This window comes from Catharus ustulatus, chromosome 14 (assembly GCF_009819885.2).
Source record: "Catharus ustulatus isolate bCatUst1 chromosome 14, bCatUst1.pri.v2, whole genome shotgun sequence".
Classification (NCBI taxonomy): domain Eukaryota; kingdom Metazoa; phylum Chordata; class Aves; order Passeriformes; family Turdidae; genus Catharus; species Catharus ustulatus.
Window position 1 is genome coordinate 196,066 of NC_046234.1, and position 21,110 is coordinate 217,175.

General features: G+C 58.5%; 1 protein-coding gene across 4 annotated transcripts; it reads left to right on the top strand.

Annotated features, from left to right (window-relative positions):
• The first annotated feature begins 781 nt into the window (after positions 1-781).
• Positions 782-21,077, top strand: DGKK (diacylglycerol kinase kappa). 4 transcript variants are annotated; one of them, XM_033072087.1, is made up of 30 exons: positions 782-888; positions 1,848-2,093; positions 10,646-10,756; positions 10,871-10,951; positions 11,155-11,259; positions 11,435-11,567; positions 11,754-11,860; positions 12,187-12,312; positions 12,458-12,560; positions 14,010-14,172; positions 14,268-14,376; positions 14,532-14,671; positions 14,807-14,888; positions 15,358-15,449; positions 15,690-15,789; positions 15,992-16,223; positions 16,454-16,561; positions 16,673-16,772; positions 17,194-17,301; positions 17,765-17,861; positions 17,939-18,046; positions 18,202-18,315; positions 18,430-18,564; positions 18,648-18,814; positions 18,924-19,041; positions 19,127-19,213; positions 19,309-19,425; positions 19,512-19,623; positions 20,094-20,224; positions 20,631-21,077. In XM_033072087.1, the coding sequence occupies exons 2-30, from the start codon at positions 1,896-1,898 to the stop codon at positions 20,703-20,705; spliced, it is 3,459 nt and encodes a 1,152-aa protein (XP_032927978.1). In that variant the 5' UTR covers positions 782-888; positions 1,848-1,895; the 3' UTR covers positions 20,706-21,077. The 4 variants fall into 4 exon arrangements, with proteins under 4 accessions (XP_032927978.1, XP_032927979.1, XP_032927980.1 ...); XM_033072088.1 differs by having other exon boundaries at positions 20,097-20,224; XM_033072089.1 differs by having other exon boundaries at positions 17,768-17,861.
• Positions 21,078-21,110: the final 33 nt, after the last annotated feature.

Consider the following 21,110-nt stretch of genomic DNA (forward strand, 5'->3'; position numbering starts at 1 on the left):
AAAATGTGTGTGGCCACAGTGGGATTGCTCACCTGTGCCAGCCATGTGCCTGCCCTTGTCCATGTGGGGAATGCACAAATATGTGCACAGTGGCAGTGCATGTGCTCACCCATGCCCACACACATGTATGTGCATGCATGTGGTGCATGTGCTTTCCCATGCCTGGGGTGTGCAGGCTTGTGCGTGTGGTCTGTGACCACAGACACGGGCATGGAAACCGTGCATGTGTCTGCTTGTGCATATGCCCGTGCACACATGTGTGTCTGTGATGCCTGTGCATGTGCTGGCCCTGCCCACGTGGGTGGTGCACACACAGGTGCACTGCAGCGTTGCACGTGCTCTCCCATGCCCATACATGTACCTGTGTGAGGGGAGCATCCTTTGGTGCACGTGCACGCCCACGCCCGAGTCGCACCTGCCCGTGCATGTGTGAGCGTGTGCACACGTATGTGCATGGCGGCAGTGTGTGTGTGCGTGCCCACGCCCGGGCTCTGCGTGCCGGGCTGCGTGCGGGACTGTGCACACGTCTGTGCTCGGTGGTTATGCGTGAGCACACCCCCCCGAGTGTGCCCGCCGCGCCCGCGCGGGCGGGCAGCGCACACGGGTGTGCACGTGCTGTCCCGTGCCCGCGCGGGTGCCGCACACGGATGCGCGCGGCGGCGCGCGGGTGCCCGCTGTGCCCGCATGCTCGGGGCCGTGCGTGGGCCGCCCCGCGCCGCGCAGCAGCGCCCGCCGCGCCGAGCAGGCCGGGGCTTGCGGCAGGGGCAGGGCCGGGGCCCGCTTGCGGAGGCACGTCCCGGCGGGGCCGGGTGGGCTACGGACGGCGGGCCGGGGCTGGAGAAGGAGCGACCTTGCACCAGCGGCGGCGGCGGCTCGGGTGTGTGCAAGGTGTGTGCGGGGCGGGGGGCGCTCCGCCTTCCCCCGCCCGGACATTCTGCGGGATGCTCGGCGGGGATCCGGCACCCAGCAGCCCTGCGGCTGGAGGAGGCAATGCACCGGGGGAGGGGGGGTGATCAGCAGCGCTGCCCTCACTCTCCCCGTTTCCCCTCCCCGCAACGCTTGTTGCTGCGCCGAGAGACGCCACCGCAGCTGCCGGCAGCCGCGGGGAAGGGGGAGGGCGCGGCGGAGCCTGTCCGCGGTAGGTGCGTGGGGCCCGGCACGGTGCCGTGGGGTGCCCCCCGCCTCCCCCGGCCCGGGCACGGCAGCCCTGCTGCCGTCCAGGCTCGCTCGTCGAGGTAGGTGCCCTCCCAGTCCGTCCTCAGCCCTCGGGGCCGACAGAGATGCCGTGGGGAGATGGCTTCACCCGCATGCGGGAACCCCGCGCTCCCCCCTCCGTCCCAGCCCACCCGCAGTCACCTGCTCGGGGATGGCGACCCATGGGCGCGGGAGGTTCACCCATCCCTTCCCAGCTGCCTGAGCCAGACAGATGGTGGGGTCCATCTGCTGCTTTCCATGGAGATCCCTGCGCTGTCCCCGGCCACACAGGGCAGCCCAGCACTTCGGGGGTCGGCAACAAGGGGAAATAGCACAGGCTGCAGGAAGGGGTCCCACCCCTCTATGCACCAATGTACCAATGCCCAAGCATGGGACAGCCACTGTCTCCTGCGCCCAAGCCAGGGGCAATGTGGGGATGCCAGGTAGGCTGAGGAATAGTTGGGACTCTGAAAGAAGGAAGGAAAACTTTGCCTGCAAGGACACCAGCCTGAATGTTGTTTCTCGGCAAGGAATTGCCATCTCCCTTGATTTCCAGGATTGCATCTCCCAGCTGTCAGAGCCCCACAGGATGAAGGGCCATGCACGCCTCTTCAGGACTTTTCCTCCATTCCTGTGTGTCCTTGTCCTCTCAGGATTGTCATAGGAGGCTGCAGAGCTCTTGAGCCAAGCCAGGTTGGAAGATGGCTGAGAAGCTGGTGCCTGGGGACCTGTTCTCAAGGAAGACCCGGGAATCAGTGTCGTCCCTGGACTCAGACAAGCTGGCACCCGTCTCACCCGAGGTGGGTGGTGAGGAGTCGTCTGACAGTGAGGGCGAGCAGGAGGACAGTTCTCACAAGCTCATCCGGAAGGTTTCCACCTCGGGGCAGATGAGAAGCAAGGTCAGAGATGGGAGATACCGTGGGTGAGGGGCTGGCTGGGTATGGGGTCACTGCTGAGAACGGGGGAGGGGAGATTACCTCCTCTAGGGTGTAAATCAGTACCTGGTTCTTGCTACCGGCAGACGTGACCCAGGAGTGTTCTGGTCCCTTGTGCCCCGTGGGAGGGCACATAGAAACATGCAAACTGCACAGTAGTAGTGTCAGTGTTAGTCCCATGGGGCTGTGAAGCACGGATTTTATCCCACTGTTCAGGAACAGGGTCTCTCCCACACCCAAACGGCCCCTTCCACATTGCCTTCATGCTGCATTTGTATCCCCTAGGTTCCCGTTGCTTGTCCCTGGAAGAAGAGGAGTCTTTTTGGGAGACTCTGTCCCATGGATACTCTGGGGCTGAGATTTAGGGTCATGACAGTTCTGTATGTGTGGAACCCACACCCAGCTGCAGGCGCTGCGTGTACAGGGCTTGGTTGGCGGCAAAATGGAACCTGTGTCTTTCCTAGTGCTCCAGATTAATTTGGCTGTGCCAGTTTCCCTGTGGGCCCCATTCCCACAGATCCAATCCCCAGTGGTGGTTTTTTGGACAGATGGGAACACCTTTGAGTCAGACATGACACTTACATTTCCCAGCCACTGTTGTGAGAGCAGCTGGGGTGTGTGTGTGTGTGCGCACACGCGCATGTGTGTATACGTATCACAAAATAGCTCAGTAAAAGCTATTTTGATAGTACCTACAAAATATGGGTTGTGGTGCCTTTAGCCAAACAGGAGTGCATGCTCAAAGGTGTCCCATTTGGGACAATGAAATGCAATGCAGGGAGAAATAATGTGGTCCAAATGACCAGGTGGGACGTGGGGAGAGAAGGACATTTGGAGGGGACATTTTGGGGAGGGAGGATGCAGACATGGTGCTGGGAGGATGCTCTGGATGACATGCTGAGTGAGCGGTCCCTTTGCATCCGCCTTTCAGCTGCGAGAAGGAGGTGGCAGAGTGAGTCAAGGCAGTGCCTGCAGTGTTGGGCTGCACACGGGGGCTGCTGGAAATCCGCCTGCAGCCAGCTTCAGTGCCAGCCACCCCTCAGTGGGAATTTGGTGGCTGTGCTGCTCCAAGGAGAGGGGAGGGCTTTGAAAACACAGCATAGGAATGCAGTTGTGGAGCAGGGGGGTGGGACTCTGATGTTAGGTGCTGAGGGCATGAAGGAAGGGGAATGAGGCAATGTATTGGTCTGCATGCTTGGGCTGGGGCAGGCTCCCCTCCCGCTGGCCATGGCTTGGCTGTTGTGCCAAGCCTGGTGCACTGGCATGAGGTGAGCAGAGGATGCCTGCCCAGGGGTACGGAAATTGCATGCTCCCAACCTAACATCATGGAGTTTTCCCACTTCGCAGAAGAGATTTCTGGGGCATTGAGGGGGCTCTTGCTGGCTGCTCAAGGAACATGCCTAAATTTCTCCTCTTTTGAAGCAGGCTGGCACCAACTCTGCCAAATCCAAGTTGGCTGCCATGTGCATGTAGAGGGCTATGCTGGGTGCAGAGTGTTGTGGGGGAAGCATGGTGGGAAGCCAGGCCAGTGGGCAGGGTCATGGGGATGCTTACTTCTGTGTATGATCCCTCAGCACCCTTTCAGGAGGGCAGCAGTAGCCACTGGAGTTTGCCACGCAGCATTTGCCATGCTGTGGGGAACAGGGACATCACAGGGTGCCATCAGTGCCGGGAAGTCTGAGAGGAAGAGGCAGATAATGGCTGGCTATGCCATGTCCTACAGCAGCAGCACAGGAACATGAGCATGCTCTGAGCCAAATCGCCAAAGCCCCCCATACCAGCAGCAGGTTCTGGCTTCGCGGCTGACAGGCTGCACGTGGGAAAAAGCCACCTACCAGCCTGCTGTGGCCACTGCCCACATCCTGCCTGGCATCAGCAATTAGCCATGTGGGAGGTGATGCTGTGCAGCATGCCAGGAGAGGCAGGTAGTGTGATGGATGGGCAGGTGGAAATGACATTTTTGAGTTAACAAAACAGCCCATGGAGCTGGTGGAGAGAGTGAGAGCTGGCAGGGCTGGAGCTGGAGGGGTCTGAGAGTGAGCTGTGTATGCTTCCCCTGCTACCTCTATGTTTTTAGTGTTGGAGTTCAGTGTTTTTGCCAAGGATGCCTTTGCCCTGATCCAGATGAGCAGGACTACACTTGCCAGCCTGGCCTCTGGTTGGATGGACTCCTTCTGTCCCTATGGAGATGAGGATTTTTGGATGAGATTGCTGCTGCCACTCAGGTTGGGCTCACAGCCCTGACGTGACACATGTGTTACCTGCCACTCCAGCCACAAGGTGTGTGCCATGGCAGGCACCTTCCTGAGTGACACCCCTGCCTTGACATCCTTGTCACCCAGGTGATGCTGGGGTATGGGGAGGGAATCATTGCCTGCACTCCAGGCAAAGGAACACAGTTAGCAAGGGAGAGCTCAGTGCCAGGGTGGCAGCTCCTGAGACCACAGGTGGGGAGGATTCAGGGCATATTTTGGGTTATATGTGGTGGGTAGGTTGCTGGAGAGGGTCTGTAGGAGCCTGCCATGTTGGGGAGGCTGGGAAAGGTCAGGATCCCCACACCACTGCCCATCCCCACTGACTGGGGAGACCTTGGTCTCTGGCAATGGAAGCAGGCAGCTTCTCCCACTCCAAAGCTCTTGTCCAGCCCCTGGGACAGGAGTAGGTGAGGATCATTTCAGGATCTGCTGAATCCTACTGATTGCTGCCCCCCAATCCCAGTGCTTCTGCACTCTGAATGCCCATGCCCCCACATCCCTTCCTCAAGCCTCCACATCAATCACATACCTCCACTCCACACCTCCAGGCTGGAGCTATGGACACGCTGCTGTGGGGTGATTTGTGCCAGCATAGGTGTGGAGGTGGCACAGTCACTGTGCTCGCTGACCAAAACAGCTGCCAGATGCAGGTGTCCCCACTGGACTGAAAGGCTCCAGGATAGATGGGGCCTTGCTGATACTCCCCCCCTCAGTGCGGCTGGGGGCTGCCAGTTGCCTGTACCAGGTTTTAGGGCAGAGTGGGGATGTGATGCTGCTTCCCAGCACTGATCCCCTTAGGGCTGGGCGTGGAGAGAAGGTGAAGGGGAGAGAGGGGACACTGGTTCTGGGATGCACCAACACACTTGAGTTGCTGGGGGTGGTGGGTCACATCTTGCCCATGTGGCTGGGGCATTCATTTCCCAGCACTGCCTCAGCACAGGCTCTCTCAGCAGCTGAGCGAAGGCAGAGAGTGATCCAGCAGTGCTGTTTGGTTCAGTGAGCAACAGGTTCTGGGATGATTGCACCACAGCTGGGAGGTGGAGGCATCAAGGAGGGGCACAGTGGGGTGCATGCCAGGGATCCAGGGTTGCCCATGGCATGGGCACAGTGTGCATGGCCATGGTGGGCAGGGGCCGCCATGACATGTCTACTGTTTGGACAGGGGGATCATGTTCCCAAATTCCTCATATTGAGATACGTCACAGCTGCTTGGTGGGGCTGAGGGGCCTGCCAGAATCGTCTCATGGGGCTTGGGGAGGTCAGTGGGGTTATTGGTAGCCTGGGGAATGAGGGTCCCTTGTCCTTGCTGCAGGCATTGAGCCTCCTGCGGGCTCAGGGTGCCCCAGGAATGGGGCAAGCTGTACCTGTGCATATTGGGGTGTTGGGCAGCTGTAGGGAGCCTGGTGAGGCAGTGCTGTAGAGCCAGGCTGTGGGGAAGGCTGCCCACTGAGTGCTAAATCCTGGCCAAAAGATGAAGAAAGCAAGGTAGAGCTGCTGGGGCTGGGCCTGGAAACATTTCTTCTGCAGCAGGAGGGTGAGCGGTGGTTCTTGGTCAGTGCATCCTTCAGACTTGATACTGGTGGGACACTGGAGCATCCCAGAGAGAGCCTGGGAGACCTGGGACTATTCAGCTTGGAGGAGAGACTGTAACCAAGGGATCCCCAGTTTTTGAAAGGGAGGGTGCAGCAAAGAGGGAACCAGGCTCCTCTCAGTGGTGTCCGTCAATGGACAGAGATGAAAAAATAGGAAATTGCACCTCAACACAAGAAAACACTGTCTGTCAGAGACCAGGGAGGCTGGGCTTGCTGTCATTAATCAGGGCTTGCCAACTGGTGCCTGGGGTGTGAAGATAGCCCTACTGTCACCAGCTGGATGTTTGTGAGGTTTCTCAAGCACTCTGCCCTCTCCCCGTTCACTTTTTCTGTTATGTGAATGTCACTCTTGCCCATCCCTGCTGCGCAGAGTGGGAGGGCTGTGCCCACCAGCATCAGGGCACCAGGGGAAGGGGGTAACTAGCACAGGTCAGGCTGATGTGGGATATCTGCCAGCAAGATGCTTGGGGACTGATGTGGCTGTAGATAGGGAAGCATGACCTCATTTCTAAAAAGCAGTTGCTGGATGTTGTGCTGTAGGGGGATTGCCTTTCTTCTGGGGTCTCCTTCCCTAATTCCTCTCCTCCTGTTAATTCTCTGTCCCTTTTCAATGGCCTAGTGAGCATGATGTGATGGCTTGTCAGGACTGGTGCTGGAATCTCCTTTCAAGGATCCACCCAGCACAGGAAAGGGGTGTTGTGGTTGGTCCTGCAATGGCAGAAAGCTCCATTCTCTGGGAGCAGCTGAGCCTGTGGGGCCATAGCACCCATCAGGCATCGAGCCCCCTGACTGCCCAGTCCCGGAAGAGCTCTGCTGTGTCACAAAGCCTGATAAGGTTTCCAACGGACTCCAGCCCATGGGGTGCCTGGTGGCTGGTGGAAGTTCTGCAGCTGGGCTGTTTGAGATCTGCCAGCTTTCCTCTGCTGTCCTGGTGCCTGCTGGCTCAGCTGAGGGATGAGCTCTGATGCAACTGGACCCCGACTTGTGCTCAGTGGGCAGCTGCACTTGGAGCAGGAGGGTGACTGCCTGGAATGATGCTGGTGCAATGCAGGTTGGTGTGTTGACCGGTTCTCCTCTTTCCCTCTTTCCCTTCTCCTCCTACTGGGTGAGGCATCGTGAGGTCACAGGGACAAGTATATCCCTTCAGGATTGGTGTAGGGTGGTCAGCTGTGTGGGCAGACAGTGTGGTGCTCACCAGCTGTATGTGACAGCATTCCTGAGTAACAACCTTCCTGGCTCTTCTCCATGCACTCCTTCGCTGTCCAAGCTGATCCCAGTAGGAAAACCCTCCTGCCCCAGCTGTGGTCAGACCTGGCTGCACAATGGGCTCTTCCCAGGAATGGTGGTGGCAGAGCTAGAAGAGTGGGGTGACAGAACAAAGCAGCATCCTGGGGTTCTGCTTTAGGGCTGAAGGCAGGGCTGGCTGTAGCCTGACCTGGAAGAATCCCTGCTGGAGGGTGTTGAGCTCCCCTGGGCTGTGCTTCAAGCCCCCTGCTTGTGCTGAGCACACAGCCAACCTGTGGCATGATGGCCTCTTGGGACCAGCCCAGTCCTGGCAGGGCCCAGATCCTCCCAGGGCCATTTTTACCTGTGTGCCCTCTGAGGTTCTGCTGCCACTGCCACTTCAGCTGCATCTGAGCTGGAGGTGGTCGTATGTCTGCAGATGCTGTGTGGTTCATTCTTGCCTTTGCCTTGCCTCCCTGTGCTCCAGGATCCCCCCAGTGCTGGTGCTGAGTCCCCTGGGCTGGAGAGAGCAGGGAGGGACCTTGGGATGGGGCAGTGGAGTGCTTGGACAGTGCCCTGCAGGGGAGCTCTGGCTGCTTGCTGGTTAGGTTGTATGTGGCTCTGGGTGTGCTGCCTCGGTTGCTGAGATGGGACCAGCACTGGCTTTGCTGAGGCTCACTGCAGTGCTGGCTGGGGCTCTCCAGACAGAAAAGCTGCAGTTGGGGTGAGTGGAGTGGCTTGGTTTAGTTTTGGGGTGTGGGTGGCACACTGTGCTTACAGCTGTGCAGTGACCAGCGCAGAGCTCCCAGCCCAGTGGCCAGGGGCTGCCAGTGTCCCCAAAAGTCTCCAGGAGGAAGAGGCAGTCCCTGTGCTCAGCTCTAGCTCTTCTGAGCTCTAGGGTACCTAAGAGCCACTTACTGTATTATTGTGGTGACAGTGGGGCCCTGGACAGGGCTTCAGGTGCCAGCACAGCAATGGTTGATTCCACCCTGTCTACCCTTGCCATCCCCACCCCCTTTCCTGTTTGCAGAGAGGAAACACTACTGGGCTCATCCAGCAGTGCTGCTGCAGTGTGGCTTCCCACTGTGTGGCTGGGCCTGCTGCTGGCCTTGGCCGTCAGGTGCCTCTCAGGTGTCTCCTCCTGTTTTTCATTTCAAAAACAGGGATCCAAAACCATGGAGCCCCTTGGGAGCTGCTCCCTGGCCCAGCAGCTGGAGCAAATGCTCTTGGCTGAGACTCATGGTCAAAAAATGAGGTAGGTGGGTGGCTTACCAGAGTGAGATCCCAAAACTGCCCTCTGGCACCCCAGACTTGTGTGCCTGCCCAGGCAGCATGGGACAGCTTATTTTGGAAAGGGGACCTGCCTTATTTTCCCCAGGAGGGGTTGTCTGGCCCCATGCTGGCACCAATGGAACCTGTACCACATGGCATCACACACCAGGGATGATGGAGCCTGGATGGGCAGCTGTTGATGTGAGGAGCTGTGCAGCAAAATGCTGTGCATGGCAACACAGAGGGCTTTGCTTTAATGCTCAAAGCAGCCCCCAAGGGTGGGTGTGAGGAGAGGTGCCCCCTGAGGAGCTCTACACACTTTTCCATATTGAGATGGCTAGGGATTAGTCTGCACTGGTGGAAAACTGAGGCACACTCCCCCGAGGAGCTGCTGCTGGGCGTGTTCTGGCTCTGACCCACCTTTGCAGGAGTGGCTACCACCATCCCAGGCAGACAGTCCTTGCTGTATCCTGCCACCCATATGGCCCTGGAGCCAGGCAGAGTGCCCATGCCCAGCTGGCTCCAGCCCCTGCTGTGACAGCCTTGAGGTGCCATCATGGACCCACCTCTTCTTCTTTCTCCTTGTCATTCTTTTCTTCTGCTGCCCCCCACCCCTCACCGTCGCAGCTCCTTACACCACTCCTTGCTGTTACACACTGCCTGTCCTCTGCAGCAACAGCAGTGAGACTGCAGGAAACACAGCACCTGTGCTTGATGAGTGCAGCCAGGTGTGGAGAATGTGGTGTTTGGGGCTGGATCCCGCCTGACTATGGCAGGACCCTGACTTGTCCCCTCCTGGCGTGGGACAAGGACTGCTGGGGTGCATGGTTTGTGTGTGAATGTGGGGGTCACAGCTGGATCCCACTGGAACGACTGCCCACCACAAGAGGCCAGGGCAAGGACACAGTGTGTCCCGAGATGCTGGCACTGGGGACAGCTGGGCTGTTTGCTCCAACATTCATAGGCATCGTGGTGATTGACCACAACCAAACTCTGACCAGTCTTGGGGAGTGATAAAGGCTTAAAACATCCCTCTTCAAACTCCAAGCTGGAAGAGAGCAGGGAACAACATGATGGGTCCCCCAGGGAGGTCCAGGAGGGTTAGACATCTGGGGAGTTGAGCACCCTAGGCAGGATTTTAGCTTCTTTGTGACTTTGAAGGCTCCTGCTGTTCCTGGTGCTTTGGCCATGTGGTTCAGACCCATGGGCCGGTAGACTAAGGCTGAGACTTGGGCTGGTGTGTTTGCAGGCTGGCAGGTGCCTGGGTGACACCTCTTGCAGCACGAGTTGGCACAGGAGTGCAGAGCCCCAGGGCCATGGTTCCCTCACTGTACCCTCGTGCCCAGTGCTAATTTGCCGTTAAATATGACTTGTCATCATGTGCCTGGATTGGATACAACCACTGTGGCAGCTAATTGCAGAGTAGCAGCTGAAGGGAGCTGCCGGTGGTGTTTAAAGAAGATACAATCAAAGATGAGACAGTGCCAGAGCATCTCTGCCACCCCGCTCAGGCTCATAGCCATGTTACAAACACTAATTAATTGAGTCTTGTAAACACCACTGCGAGAAGGGTAAATATTGGCAGGTGCTGTGTTTCAGGGAGGGCAGAGGGAGGGCAGAGGACGGGCAGCCAGGTTGCAGTGATGCACTATGCTGCAGGACAACGTTTCTGCCTGCTGTGGGCTACCTTCAGGTTGTCCCCTCCAGGGGCTGTGGGGCAAGGCAGAACTGGCTGCACCTGCTCTCCAAACAGTGTCCAGTAATGGTGCTTCCATGATGCAGTCCTGGTATGTATGGGGCACTAGTGTCCCCTCAAAGGAAGCTCTTCCTGCCCTCCCTTGGCTCCTAAGTAGCTGCAGCAGGATGAGCAATCTCCAGGCACTGCCCTAGGGATGGAGTGGAAGCATCAACAGTGGAGGCTCTGCACTGCTGGAGACCTGCATCTTCCAGCCCTGCCATACCCAGCAGAATCCTTCCAGATCACAGGCAGTGTCCAGTGCCCAGGTGATGGTGGGCAGGGAACATAATTTTCTCTGCTACGTGCAGCAGAGAGTGAGCCCTAGAATGTCCAGTCTTTGCTCCTGGGGACCCAGGGACTGGTGTCACAGAGGAAAATGGTGGCTTTGGTGATCCCGAGGGGCTGTGCGAGCTCAGGACACTGTGGTCTCTGCAGAAGAGCGTAAAGGAGGGGCTGTTGCTGAAGCAGACGAGCTCCTTCCAGAGGTGGAAGAGACGATACTTCAAGCTGCGAGGCAGGACACTCTATTATGCTAAGGATGCCAAGGTAGGCTGGGGGGCACTTCCAGCATGCTCAGTCATGGGGTACCTGAACCTGCCAGCCCAGGAGGGGACAGAGATCCCTGTCTGGTGGACTGGGGCTCTGGTTCCTCCCTCGCAGTCCCTGATCTTTGATGAGGTGGACCTGTCTGATGCCAGTGTGGCCGAGACCAGCACCAAGAACATCAACAACAGTTTCACGGTGAGGGAGGTGTGGGATTACCAACTGCACCCTGTGGAGACCTCGGCACCTTGTGGGGAGGCACTGCAGCCCTCCCTCATCCCCCCAGAGCCATGGCCTCCTGGAGGTGGCACTGATGTGCCAGAGAGTGCTGGGGCCTGTGCTGGGTCCTGGCTGGCCCGGCGGTGGCCTTGGCACAAAACATGGGGATGTGGCTGTTGCAGGTGATCACGCCATTCCGGAAGCTCATCTTATGTGCGGAGAACCGGAAGGAGATGGAGGACTGGATCACTGCCCTGAAATCTGTTCAGAAGTGGGAGATCCATGAGGTGATGTGGGCAGGGTGGTGGTGGATCTGTGTTTCCCTCTGTGTGCCTTTGACTGCCAGACAAGAGCTGTTGCCCTTGGCATAGCCCTGCAAGGAGGACAGGAGTTGGGCTGGGGGGACTCGGGGCCCAGGAGGGAGGGAGTCCCAGGCACTGATGGGCAGGGCTGTGCCTCCAGGCTACACAGTTCAACATGGAGCACTTCTCGGGCATGCACAACTGGTACGCCTGCTCGCACGCCCGCCCCACCTTCTGCAACGTGTGCCGCGAAGCTCTTCCAGGGGTCACCTCCCACGGTCTCTCCTGTGAAGGTCAGTGCTGGGGTCCTGCTGGGAGGTGGGCAGGGGTTGGGATCAGGGCAGGGCAGCCTCTCAAGGCTGGGCCAGAGCAGGTGTGCTGCGAGGTGATGCCCACTGCCCAGATGTGGAGGGGTTTGGGACCGGGGATGTGCATGCTGTGGGGACCTTCCCTGCTCCTCACTGCTCCCCCCCATGCAGTCTGCAAGTTCAAGGCACACAAGCGCTGTGCTGTCAGAGCCACAAACAACTGCAAGTGGACAACTCTGGCCTCCATCGGCATTGAAATCATCGAGGATGAGGATGGGGTAAGCAGGGGAATCCCTGGCAGGACAGATCCTCCAGCAGACCTGGCCTCACTGTGCTCAAATCGGGAAGCAGGAAGAAAGTGTAGCTGTCCCCTGCACTGTGTGGGGCTTGGGTCTGCAGGGACATAGCTTGGGGACGTTTTCTGGGGACCTGTCTGCCCTGCCTCACATGCTGATGGCTTCAAGGGGCCAGGCAGGCAGGGATGAGAAGACATGGGAGGGACCAGACCTGCCTTGCCCTGGTGCATGGTGCCTGGGGAAAGAGGTGGCCTATGACCTTTCCCTCAAGTGTGCAGGATGCCACTGGTGGCTGCCATTCTCTGCAGGTGGCCATGCCCCATCAGTGGCTGGAGGGGAACTTGCCTGTCAGTGCACGCTGTGCTGTCTGCGACCGGACCTGTGGCAGTGTCCGGAGGCTGCAGGACTGGCGCTGTCTCTGGTGCAAGGCCATCGTAAGGATGTACCCTTCCCTGTCCCCATCCTCTCCCAGCATGGACAGCACTGCCCCTCCTGTGTGCATCTCTGGGAAAGCTGATGCTGAGGACTTTGGTGCTGTGTCCCCCAGCTTTGCTTATACAGGTGTTGCTGTGTTCCCAGGTTCACAGTGCCTGCAAGGAGCTCCTTGGCAAGAGGTGCCCCCTGGGCCAGTACAAAGTGTCCATCATCCCGCCAACTGCCTTGAACAGCATTGATTCCGATGGTGAGTCAGGGAGGGCACAGGGCTGGTGGTGGGGACAGGCTGTTTGGGATAGGGCTCTGAGCTCTCTGAGGTCCTGTGGAGGCCTTGACTTGCTGTACTGTGCCTGTTATGTGGGGCAGTAGGAACACCACCTTCAGTAGGCTCCGGAGTCTATGCCCTCCCTTGGCTGAAGGCTACTTGTTGTCTTGTACTCTGCTTCAGGCCCTTCTGGTATTCTATGGGCTTTGGAATGGCACTTCTTGCCCACGTGTGGCTTTAGTTGCTCCTGCCAGGCCACCTCTTGCAGTGCCTCAGGGCTTGGTGGCTCTCTGTGCTGGGATCAGCGGTGCCAGCCCTAAATCCCTGAGGTGGGCTGTCCTCTGTTGCACCTCAATGGTTCAGCATCTCTTAAGACAGTATAAAGCTCTTGCTTGGGTTGTTTCTCAGCTGTTTTTCTGGTAGTGCAGAGCACAGCTTTGCCCTGGCACGGGACACTGCAGGAAGCCACGTGGCGTGTGGGGGGACCCCTTTGTCTGCCTCCTTCCAGCTGGCCTCCGCTGAGCAAAATCTGTTCTTCTCCTCCGGATATTTCTTTCTTCATTCTTTAATGCTTTTCACCACTCAGCTCAGCCGGTGGCTCATTTGCCTCTTGTTACTCATCGGGATGCTGTCAGGGTAACCATCACGCGGCTGCTGCTCAGCTCCAGAGCCTCAGCTGCTGGTGGCTGATCCCTGGCAGCATCTCTGCCCTGTCCCTCTCCAGCAGCCCCACCATCCGTGGCTGTAGCTGTTGCCTACCCGACTGGGAACAGCTTAGCAAGGCCTCAGTCCCCCCTTGTCCTGCCATGCTGCCTTGCTGCAGCATATGGGTACTGCTGGCAGCAAGCTTTTCCGCTGCAGCCCACGTTCTGACTCAGCAGCTCCCGGTGCTCTGAGTTACCGATTTGCTCTGCTCAGCTGGGCTGGGAGGGGAGATGGAGCGGTGGCCAGGCAAGGAGGGGGTGGGCTCTGGGGATGTTGCCCCCATGCTCCTGCTGTGCTGGGAGTGCTGGGGCTCCTGGTTGCACCGCACGGGGCTCTGAGGGCAATGGCTGTGGGGCTGGTGCCAGTGGCAGTGATGGTGATGCGGTCCCTGCTGTAGCACTGCTGGCTCTGTCAAGGAAAGGAGCCTGTAGACACCAGCCAGGGGACTGGGATGGCCAAGATGTGCCTGAGGCGGGTGCGGGCTCTGGGCCAGCTGTCAATCCTGCTCTGCCTTGGGTACATTTCTTTCCCCATCTCATTCTTTAAAAGCACTGTGCTTTCCTCTTCCCTCTGCTCCTCACCATTCCCTGGACATCCCCATCACTGCCCCTCCTGCCCCAGCACCCCACAGCTTGGGCTCAGCACAGATGGAGTGTCCACACTCTGCTCTCCTGAAATGTGTGCGGGGGGTGAGAGCTGGGGCTCATGTGTTTGGGCTTACTGCAGGTTTCTGGAAAGCCACCTGCCCCTCGACCTGCTCCAGCCCTCTCCTGGCCTTTGTCAACTCCAAGAGCGGGGACAACCAGGGTGTCAAATTTCTGCGCAAGTTCAAGCAGTTCCTCAACCCAGCCCAAGTCTTTGACCTCATGAATGGGGGCCCACACTTGGGGTAAGTGCCAGCCTGAGCATCCTGGAAGTCCCTTGGTGGAATCCTGGTGGGCACCTCGCACAGCACTCAGTCCCTCTCTCCTTGCCCCCACCCAGGCTGCGCCTTTTCCAGAAGTTCTCCACCTTCAGAATCCTGGTGTGTGGTGGGGATGGCAGTGTGGGTTGGGTGCTTTCTGAGATTGATGCCCTTGGCCTCCACAAGCAGGTGAGTGGGAGTGCCTGGCATTGCTAGTGCAGGCTGGCACCATCCCCAGCGCTGGCACACTCTGTGTGCCCCAGCTGCTGGCAAGCAGTGGGCTCAGCAGGGCTGGAGGTGTCACAGGTTGCTCTGAGTCCCCCAACTCTGTCTCTCTTCTGTAGTGTCAGCTGGGTGTCCTGCCACTGGGAACTGGTAATGACCTGGCACGGGTCCTGGGCTGGGGCAGCCTGTGTGATGATGACACTCAGCTGCTGCAGATCCTGGAGAAGCTGGAAAGGGCCACCACCAAGATGCTGGACCGGTGAGCAGGGCACAGAATACATTCCTCTCTGCCCCCACTACCTTAACATCTGTTGGGCAGCCTGTCCCAGTTCCTGGCCCGTCCTTGTGCTACGGGGCCAGGAGATGGCAGGCAGCCATGGTCTCTGCTTGGCAGGTGGAGTGTGCTGACCTATGAGGCCCCCAAGCAGTCCCCCTCAGCCCTGAAGGAGGAGGATAACGGGGACTCCAACATCCAGGTGGGAACTGTTAGCATTTCAGGCCTCGAGGCTGGAGGGCAGGTTCTTTTTCAACCCAATTCAGGGACACACAGGGAGGGATGGCATGGGAAGAGGTCATGCTGGGGGTCCCTGGGGATTGGGGTTACGAAGGGGCTGGCAGTCAGCTGCATGCAATTAAATGAACCTGGCAGGTCTCAGCCTGGCATGTGCAGTTGGGAGCAGACAGAAGGTGAGGTAGAGCTAGCCTGCCGCCAGTCAGCTGCTTTGGACTCTTCTGTGTGCTCCAGCCCCTTGCCTCAGTTTTCCTCCTGATGTGACTGACCTTCCCTCTGCCTAGCAGCACAGGCATGGCTGCCCTCAGTGGTGGGGAGTGGGCTGAATAAGGGTTGATCATCCCCAGTTCAAGGCTGGCTGGGCAAAGCTCCATCCCTGAGTGGGGCACATGGCAGGTGGCAGGGCTCCAGCTGTCTCCACCTGTGCCCCCCAGGTCCAGATCTACCATTACGCTGATTCTGTTGCCTTCCACCTGGCCAAGATCCTGGAGTCAGACAAGCACTCAGTGGTGATCTCCTCTGCAAAGTAAGGAAGGGGCTGTTGATGGGGGTGCCAGAGCCTCTTAATTGGGCTGGGGCATGTCCCCAGGACCACTGCACACCCCTTGGCCAGGCTGTCCCAGCTGGCCACCAGCAGCTGCCAGCTGTGCTGGTGCCTGGCAGGTAATCCTGGCGCTGCCTCTCTGTAGCAGCAGTTATCCAGCAGCCCCTCTGGCCTCGCTGGCCATGTGTGCCCCTGTTGACTTCCAGCCACTTCCCTTGGCAGGTTCCTCTGTGGCACTGTCAATGACTTTGTGACTGAAGTTGGGCGGGCTTACAAGAGGGCAACAGAGAACAAGCAGGAGGCTGAGCTGATGGCACGGAAGGTGCGTTGCAGGGGAGCTGGAGGGCTGGGTCGAGCCCCTGAGCAGCGTAGGGGCTGCTCCGTTGGCGTATGTCCTTGTTGTGCATGTATTAGGGCGTGCCAGGCTCGGGGTGTCCAGGCACTCACAGTGCCCAGGGAAGCACTCAGCACTGGTGGGGGGCAGCACGTTGTGCCAGGTGCTGAGTGGGGTAGGTGTCCCACAGTGTGCCATGCTGAATGAAAAGCTGGACTCGCTGGTGCGGGAGCTGAATGAGGAGGCTCAGGCCATCATGGTCCCTGAAGAAGTGGCACAGGCTGATATTAAGGACCAGGAGAAAGCTGGCAGCTTCAACCCCAGCCCCATGACTCGCATTTTCAAATCCAAAGAGCAACTCATGCTGCGGGCAAACAGCCTGAAGAAAGCCCTGCGACAAATCATTGAGCAGACAGAGAAAGGTGAGGGAGTGGTGGGAGCTGGCAGCTTCCCTGATGCTGCAGCAGTCTGGCAGGGACTGTGAAGCCACAGTGGGTTGGTTCTAGACCCGTGCCTTCGTTCTCCCCTGGGGTCCTTGGGATGGCAGCAGTGGCCCCACCCTGTCCCCTTCCTGGCACAAGCCCACAGGGCTGGCATGACGAGGGGCCACAGGACTGCACAGACTCCCTCTCATGCCCCTCTTTGGATCCAGCTGTGGATGAGCAGAACAAGCAGACCCAAGCCTACCAGTGCAGTGTGGGCCCCAGCAAGGACAGCTCGGAGGAGCTCATTAAGGAGGAGGAGAAGCAGGAGAAGCTCAGTAAGATGCCAGCCAGGCACATGGCATTTTGTGGGGGCATGGGGGTGAGATGTGGGATGGTCTCCGAGTGAGAACCCATGTGGCAGCTGCCTCCCTGTCCACCCTGGCCAGGCTCCCAGCGGGAGACAGTGACTTCTGCATCTTCCTCCATCACCCTGGACCGGCCAGACACCTTTGGCAGCTTGCAGTTCCCTGAAGACCCCAGCACCCTGTGAGTCAGCTGTTCTGCCTGCCCCGGGGACCCTCATGCTGCCCATCACAGAGCAGGAGCAGAGCTGGTACCATGCTGCCCCTTTGAGGTGGCTGCTGCAGCAGCCTCTGCCCATCAGTGTGGCATCCCTGGTACCAGGCCTTCCCTGGCCAAGCAATGCCCATGCTAGGGGAGCCTGCTTGTGCAGTGTGGGATCTCTGGCTGATGCTTGGACTTGGTAATCCCGTCTGCAGACAGGTCCTGGCTGTGTCATGGGTGTCCCACCATGGTGACTGAGGAAAATGTGGCCACCCCTGCTAGTTTTGGTCAGGCTACCCAGTACTCTGCTCCAGTGGGTGTTACACTGCATCCTCTGGTGCCAGCCCAGAGTCACCCAGGTGCAGCTGCTGCTCAACCTACTTTCCCTGTTTGCTGCTTTCAGCCACTTCTCGGAGAAATGCGTCATGAATAACTACTTTGGCATCGGCCTGGATGCAAAGATCTCCCTGGAGTTCAACAACAAACGCGATGAGCACCCCAAGAAATGCAGGTTGGCTGGAACCCTCAGATTTCCCCCAGAAAAGGCATACCCCTGGCTCCCCAGTGCCTGCACCTCCTAGGAGGGACCATCAAGATGCTGAAAGCCATAGGGGTGACTGGGTGCTACTGTGCTGGGGATCCTTCCTGCAGCAGATTTTGTACCTGCACCCATTGTTGGGATGAGCTTGGTGGCAGGCTGCAAACACTCCAGAAAGGGTGAAGACATGAGGCTTGGTGGGATTTACTTGCTCTATGCCTGGAGAGGGGGGACAGTGCCATACTGGTATGGAAAGGTCAAAATCTAGGTGCAACATGCTGCACCTTGGCTTTCCTGGCAGGTAGCTGGAATTGAGGAAACTAAGATGGGGCTAGCAGTCCAGGACTGTTCAGCACAGTGCTCCAGGAAGGGTGTGGAGCCCATGACAGGCAGTGGGGAGCCCACAGCTCCTCATCTGTTCCACTTTGCCCCGCAGCAGCCGCACCAAGAACATGATGTGGTATGGGGTGCTCGGCACAAAGGAGCTCCTGCAGCGCACCTACAAGAATCTGGAGCAGCGGGTGCAGCTGGAGGTACAGGACAAGAAGAACAGGGACAGAGTGGGAGGGGCAGCATTACAGTGGCCCCCAGGCTTAGCTCTCTCTTGCAGTGTGACGGGGTGCCTATCTCGCTGCCCAGCCTGCAGGGCATTGCTGTTCTCAACATCCCCAGCTATGCTGGTGGCATCAACTTCTGGGGAGGCACCAAGGAGGACAATGTGAGTGCCAGTATCATGAAATGATGTCCTTTCCCCAGTCCTAAGAAACCCTAGCCTAGGGCTGGGGTGTCTCTGCCTTGGGCATGCATGGGGGAAAAGCTGGGTCCCAAAATGAGCCCATTTTGGAAGTCTCATGTGTAGTGGTTTCTCTACAGAACTTTGGGGCTCCATCCTTTGATGACAAGAAGCTGGAGGTGGTGGCAGTCTTTGGCAGCATACAGATGGCTGTGTCACGGGTCATCAACCTCCAGCATCACCGCATTGCACAGGTAGTGGCAAGGCCCCCTGCAGGACCACAAGTGGTGCCAGAAAGCTTTTGAGGCAGCAAAGCTCTGCTCAGCTCGGCAGCTCCTGATGCCAACCCTGGCCTGTCTGCCCCACAGTGCCGCGTGGTGAAGATCACCATCCGGGGGGACGAGGGTGTCCCTGTGCAGGTGGATGGAGAGGCCTGGATCCAGCCACCCGGCATCATCAAAATCCAGCACAAGAACAGAGCCCAGATGCTGACAAGGGACCGGGTGAGATTGGGGTGCTCAGCAAGACCATGCTGGGCCAGAGGGAGGTATGACCATCTCACAGGGGCCATGTCTGGCCCCTACAGGCATTTGAAAGCACCCTCAAATCTTGGGAGGACAAGCAGAAAGGGGAGAGCTACCGAGCAACCACACGGCCAAGGCTCAGCTCCCAGCAGTCCATGGAGTACCTGACTGAGGAGGAGAGCAGCCTCCTGCAGCAGGTCTCACGGGTCGCCGAGACCCTCATTGCCAGGTGAGACTGTGGGAAAGGGAATGTGGTGGGCACAGGGAAGGGGGAGCTGTGCAAAGGTGCCTGCCCAGCCCAGGGGATCCTTGGGAGCTCCAGCCCCTGTCACCCACAGGATCCATGAGGCAGCCAAGGCTCACAAAGCTGTGGAGCAGGAGCTAGCACATGCAGTCAATGCCAGCTCCCTGGCACTGAGGGAAGCCCTCTCCCCCAAAGCTACTGGCACCTCAGAGGTGAGTAGGGACTGAGAGTGTAAGGCAGTCTTTACCCAGACCCATGGGACCCTACCACTCAAGAGGTTACCCCTCTGTGCCCCAGTTTCTCAGCAGGAATGTGGCTGTGGAGGTGGTGCTGAGCATCAAGGAGCTGTGGGCTGAGACCAGGGCATTCCTGGAAGGGAAGGCGGTGAGTGAGGGGCTGGAGAGCACACCCAAAGCCCCCACCAAGGCTGATACCTCTGGGGGTGGCAGCAGGGTTGGGTATGGTCCCTGTCCCCACAGCTGGACTCGCCACAGGAGGAGGAGGCGCTGCACGGCCCCCTGAGTGTGCTGGGCCAGGAGCTGCAGCGGCTGCTGGAGATCCACTGGCTGGGCCCTATTTCCCACCCTGCTGAGGAGGTGGGTGCACAGGGACTGGGGGCTGGCACAACCTACTGGCTGGCCTCAAGGAGCTGTAGCATCTCACAAAGCCTGGCTTCTCACAGGAAGGAGCCAGCAGTGCCAACAAGGGCAGCTTTAAACTTCGCCTCAACATCCCCAAGCCCAGGAAGGAGAAGGACAAGCTGCAGAAGCAGAAGGCCAACAGTGCACTCCCAGGTAAAGAGACAGGTGGTGCAGTCCATCCTAGAAAGGACCACCCTGTGCTGACCTATCCCTCAGTCTCCTGTCCTGGGCATGCTGGGGCAGAATCCTCAGGAAGGGGAGCAGGGCATCATCTGGCTGCCAGGAGATATCACCTTTGTCGCTTACAGCTTTTTCTGATACCTGACAAATACAGCACCCCAGCCCCATAACTCCTCAATTAGGGGAAGAAAGGGGCTCTGGTACAGCTCAGAACTTTGGTTAAGTCCCTTGTCCACAGCTGGGGGTCTGGTTGAGGGGGTGCAGCTCAGGTGCTCCATAAGTGAGCCAAGGAGAGGAGAGACTTGTGCAGCCTGAGCAGGCTGTCACCTCGGAGCCTGCTGGAGCAGGGGTTGGGGGTGCAGGGGCAGTGCTGCCTGCTCTGCTGCATCCCACTGCCTCCACAGGCCCCAGCAGTCCAGCACTGTGGTTTTTCTCCCTGTTAGCAGACAAGTGGAGCTCAGAGGAGGTGGCAGCTTGGCTGGAAGCACTCGGTTTAGGGGAATACAGAGACATTTTTGTCCGACATGACATCCAGGGCTCAGAGTTGATTCTGCTGGAGAGGAGAGACCTTAAGGTACAGCCCCCTTGTGCCTCCTGAGGAACCCCCAGCCCTGGAGAGCATAGTGTTCTCCATCCCTCCTCTCCCTATCCCTCCTGGTGGCAGGTTGGCCCAACATCTGGGTCGGCAGAGTTGAGCTTTGCACAAGGGGAGGGAAGCAGGGGAGAGGGGTGGGCTTGGTCCTCCAGCTTGCAAGGCTCCATACACCTGTCCAAAGCAGTATCAACAGCACTCTACCCTCACCTGCATTCAGGCACAGAGATGTGCTTGCAGGCGGACAGAGGGCTTCAAGCAAGCACTATGCTCCAGTAAGGGAGAGCATGGGGAGCTGGGCTGTGCCTCATCCTCCACCCTGTGGTTTGTCCAAGAGCCAAGAGCTGCCCTCTGCAAATGCGTCACCTCCTCTTTCTCTTTCCTGCAGGACCTGGGGATCACCAAAGTGGGCCATATGAAGAGGATCCTTCAGGCCATTAAGGAGCTCAGCAACCTGCCCTAGGCTGACAGCAGGGCAGCAGTGCAGGTGCTGGGTGGGTGCTGCCCCCAGGGAACGGGGGTTGGGTAGGGGAAAAGGTCCCTGCCCCTGCCCCAAATGTATGGAGCCTCTCCTGCTTGTCTCGCTTTAACTGTCTGTCCCCAGTGTCCCTGGAGCCACTGCTTCTCCCGCAGCCTATGGGGCTGGAGAGGCTGAAGCAGAGGTCTAACCTGATAGGTGATGTGATCTGACCACCAGTCCAGCCCCATCAGGGTCACTATAGGAGCTGGGGCCACCCTCTGTGTGCTCAAACTGGAGCCAAAGCAAAGTTTCCCCTTCCCCACATGGGTATTTATGCTGTGTAAATATTTGGAGAGAAGATACTCATTGCTGCTACTCTAAGAGTGTCATTACTAAGGGGAAGGTGAA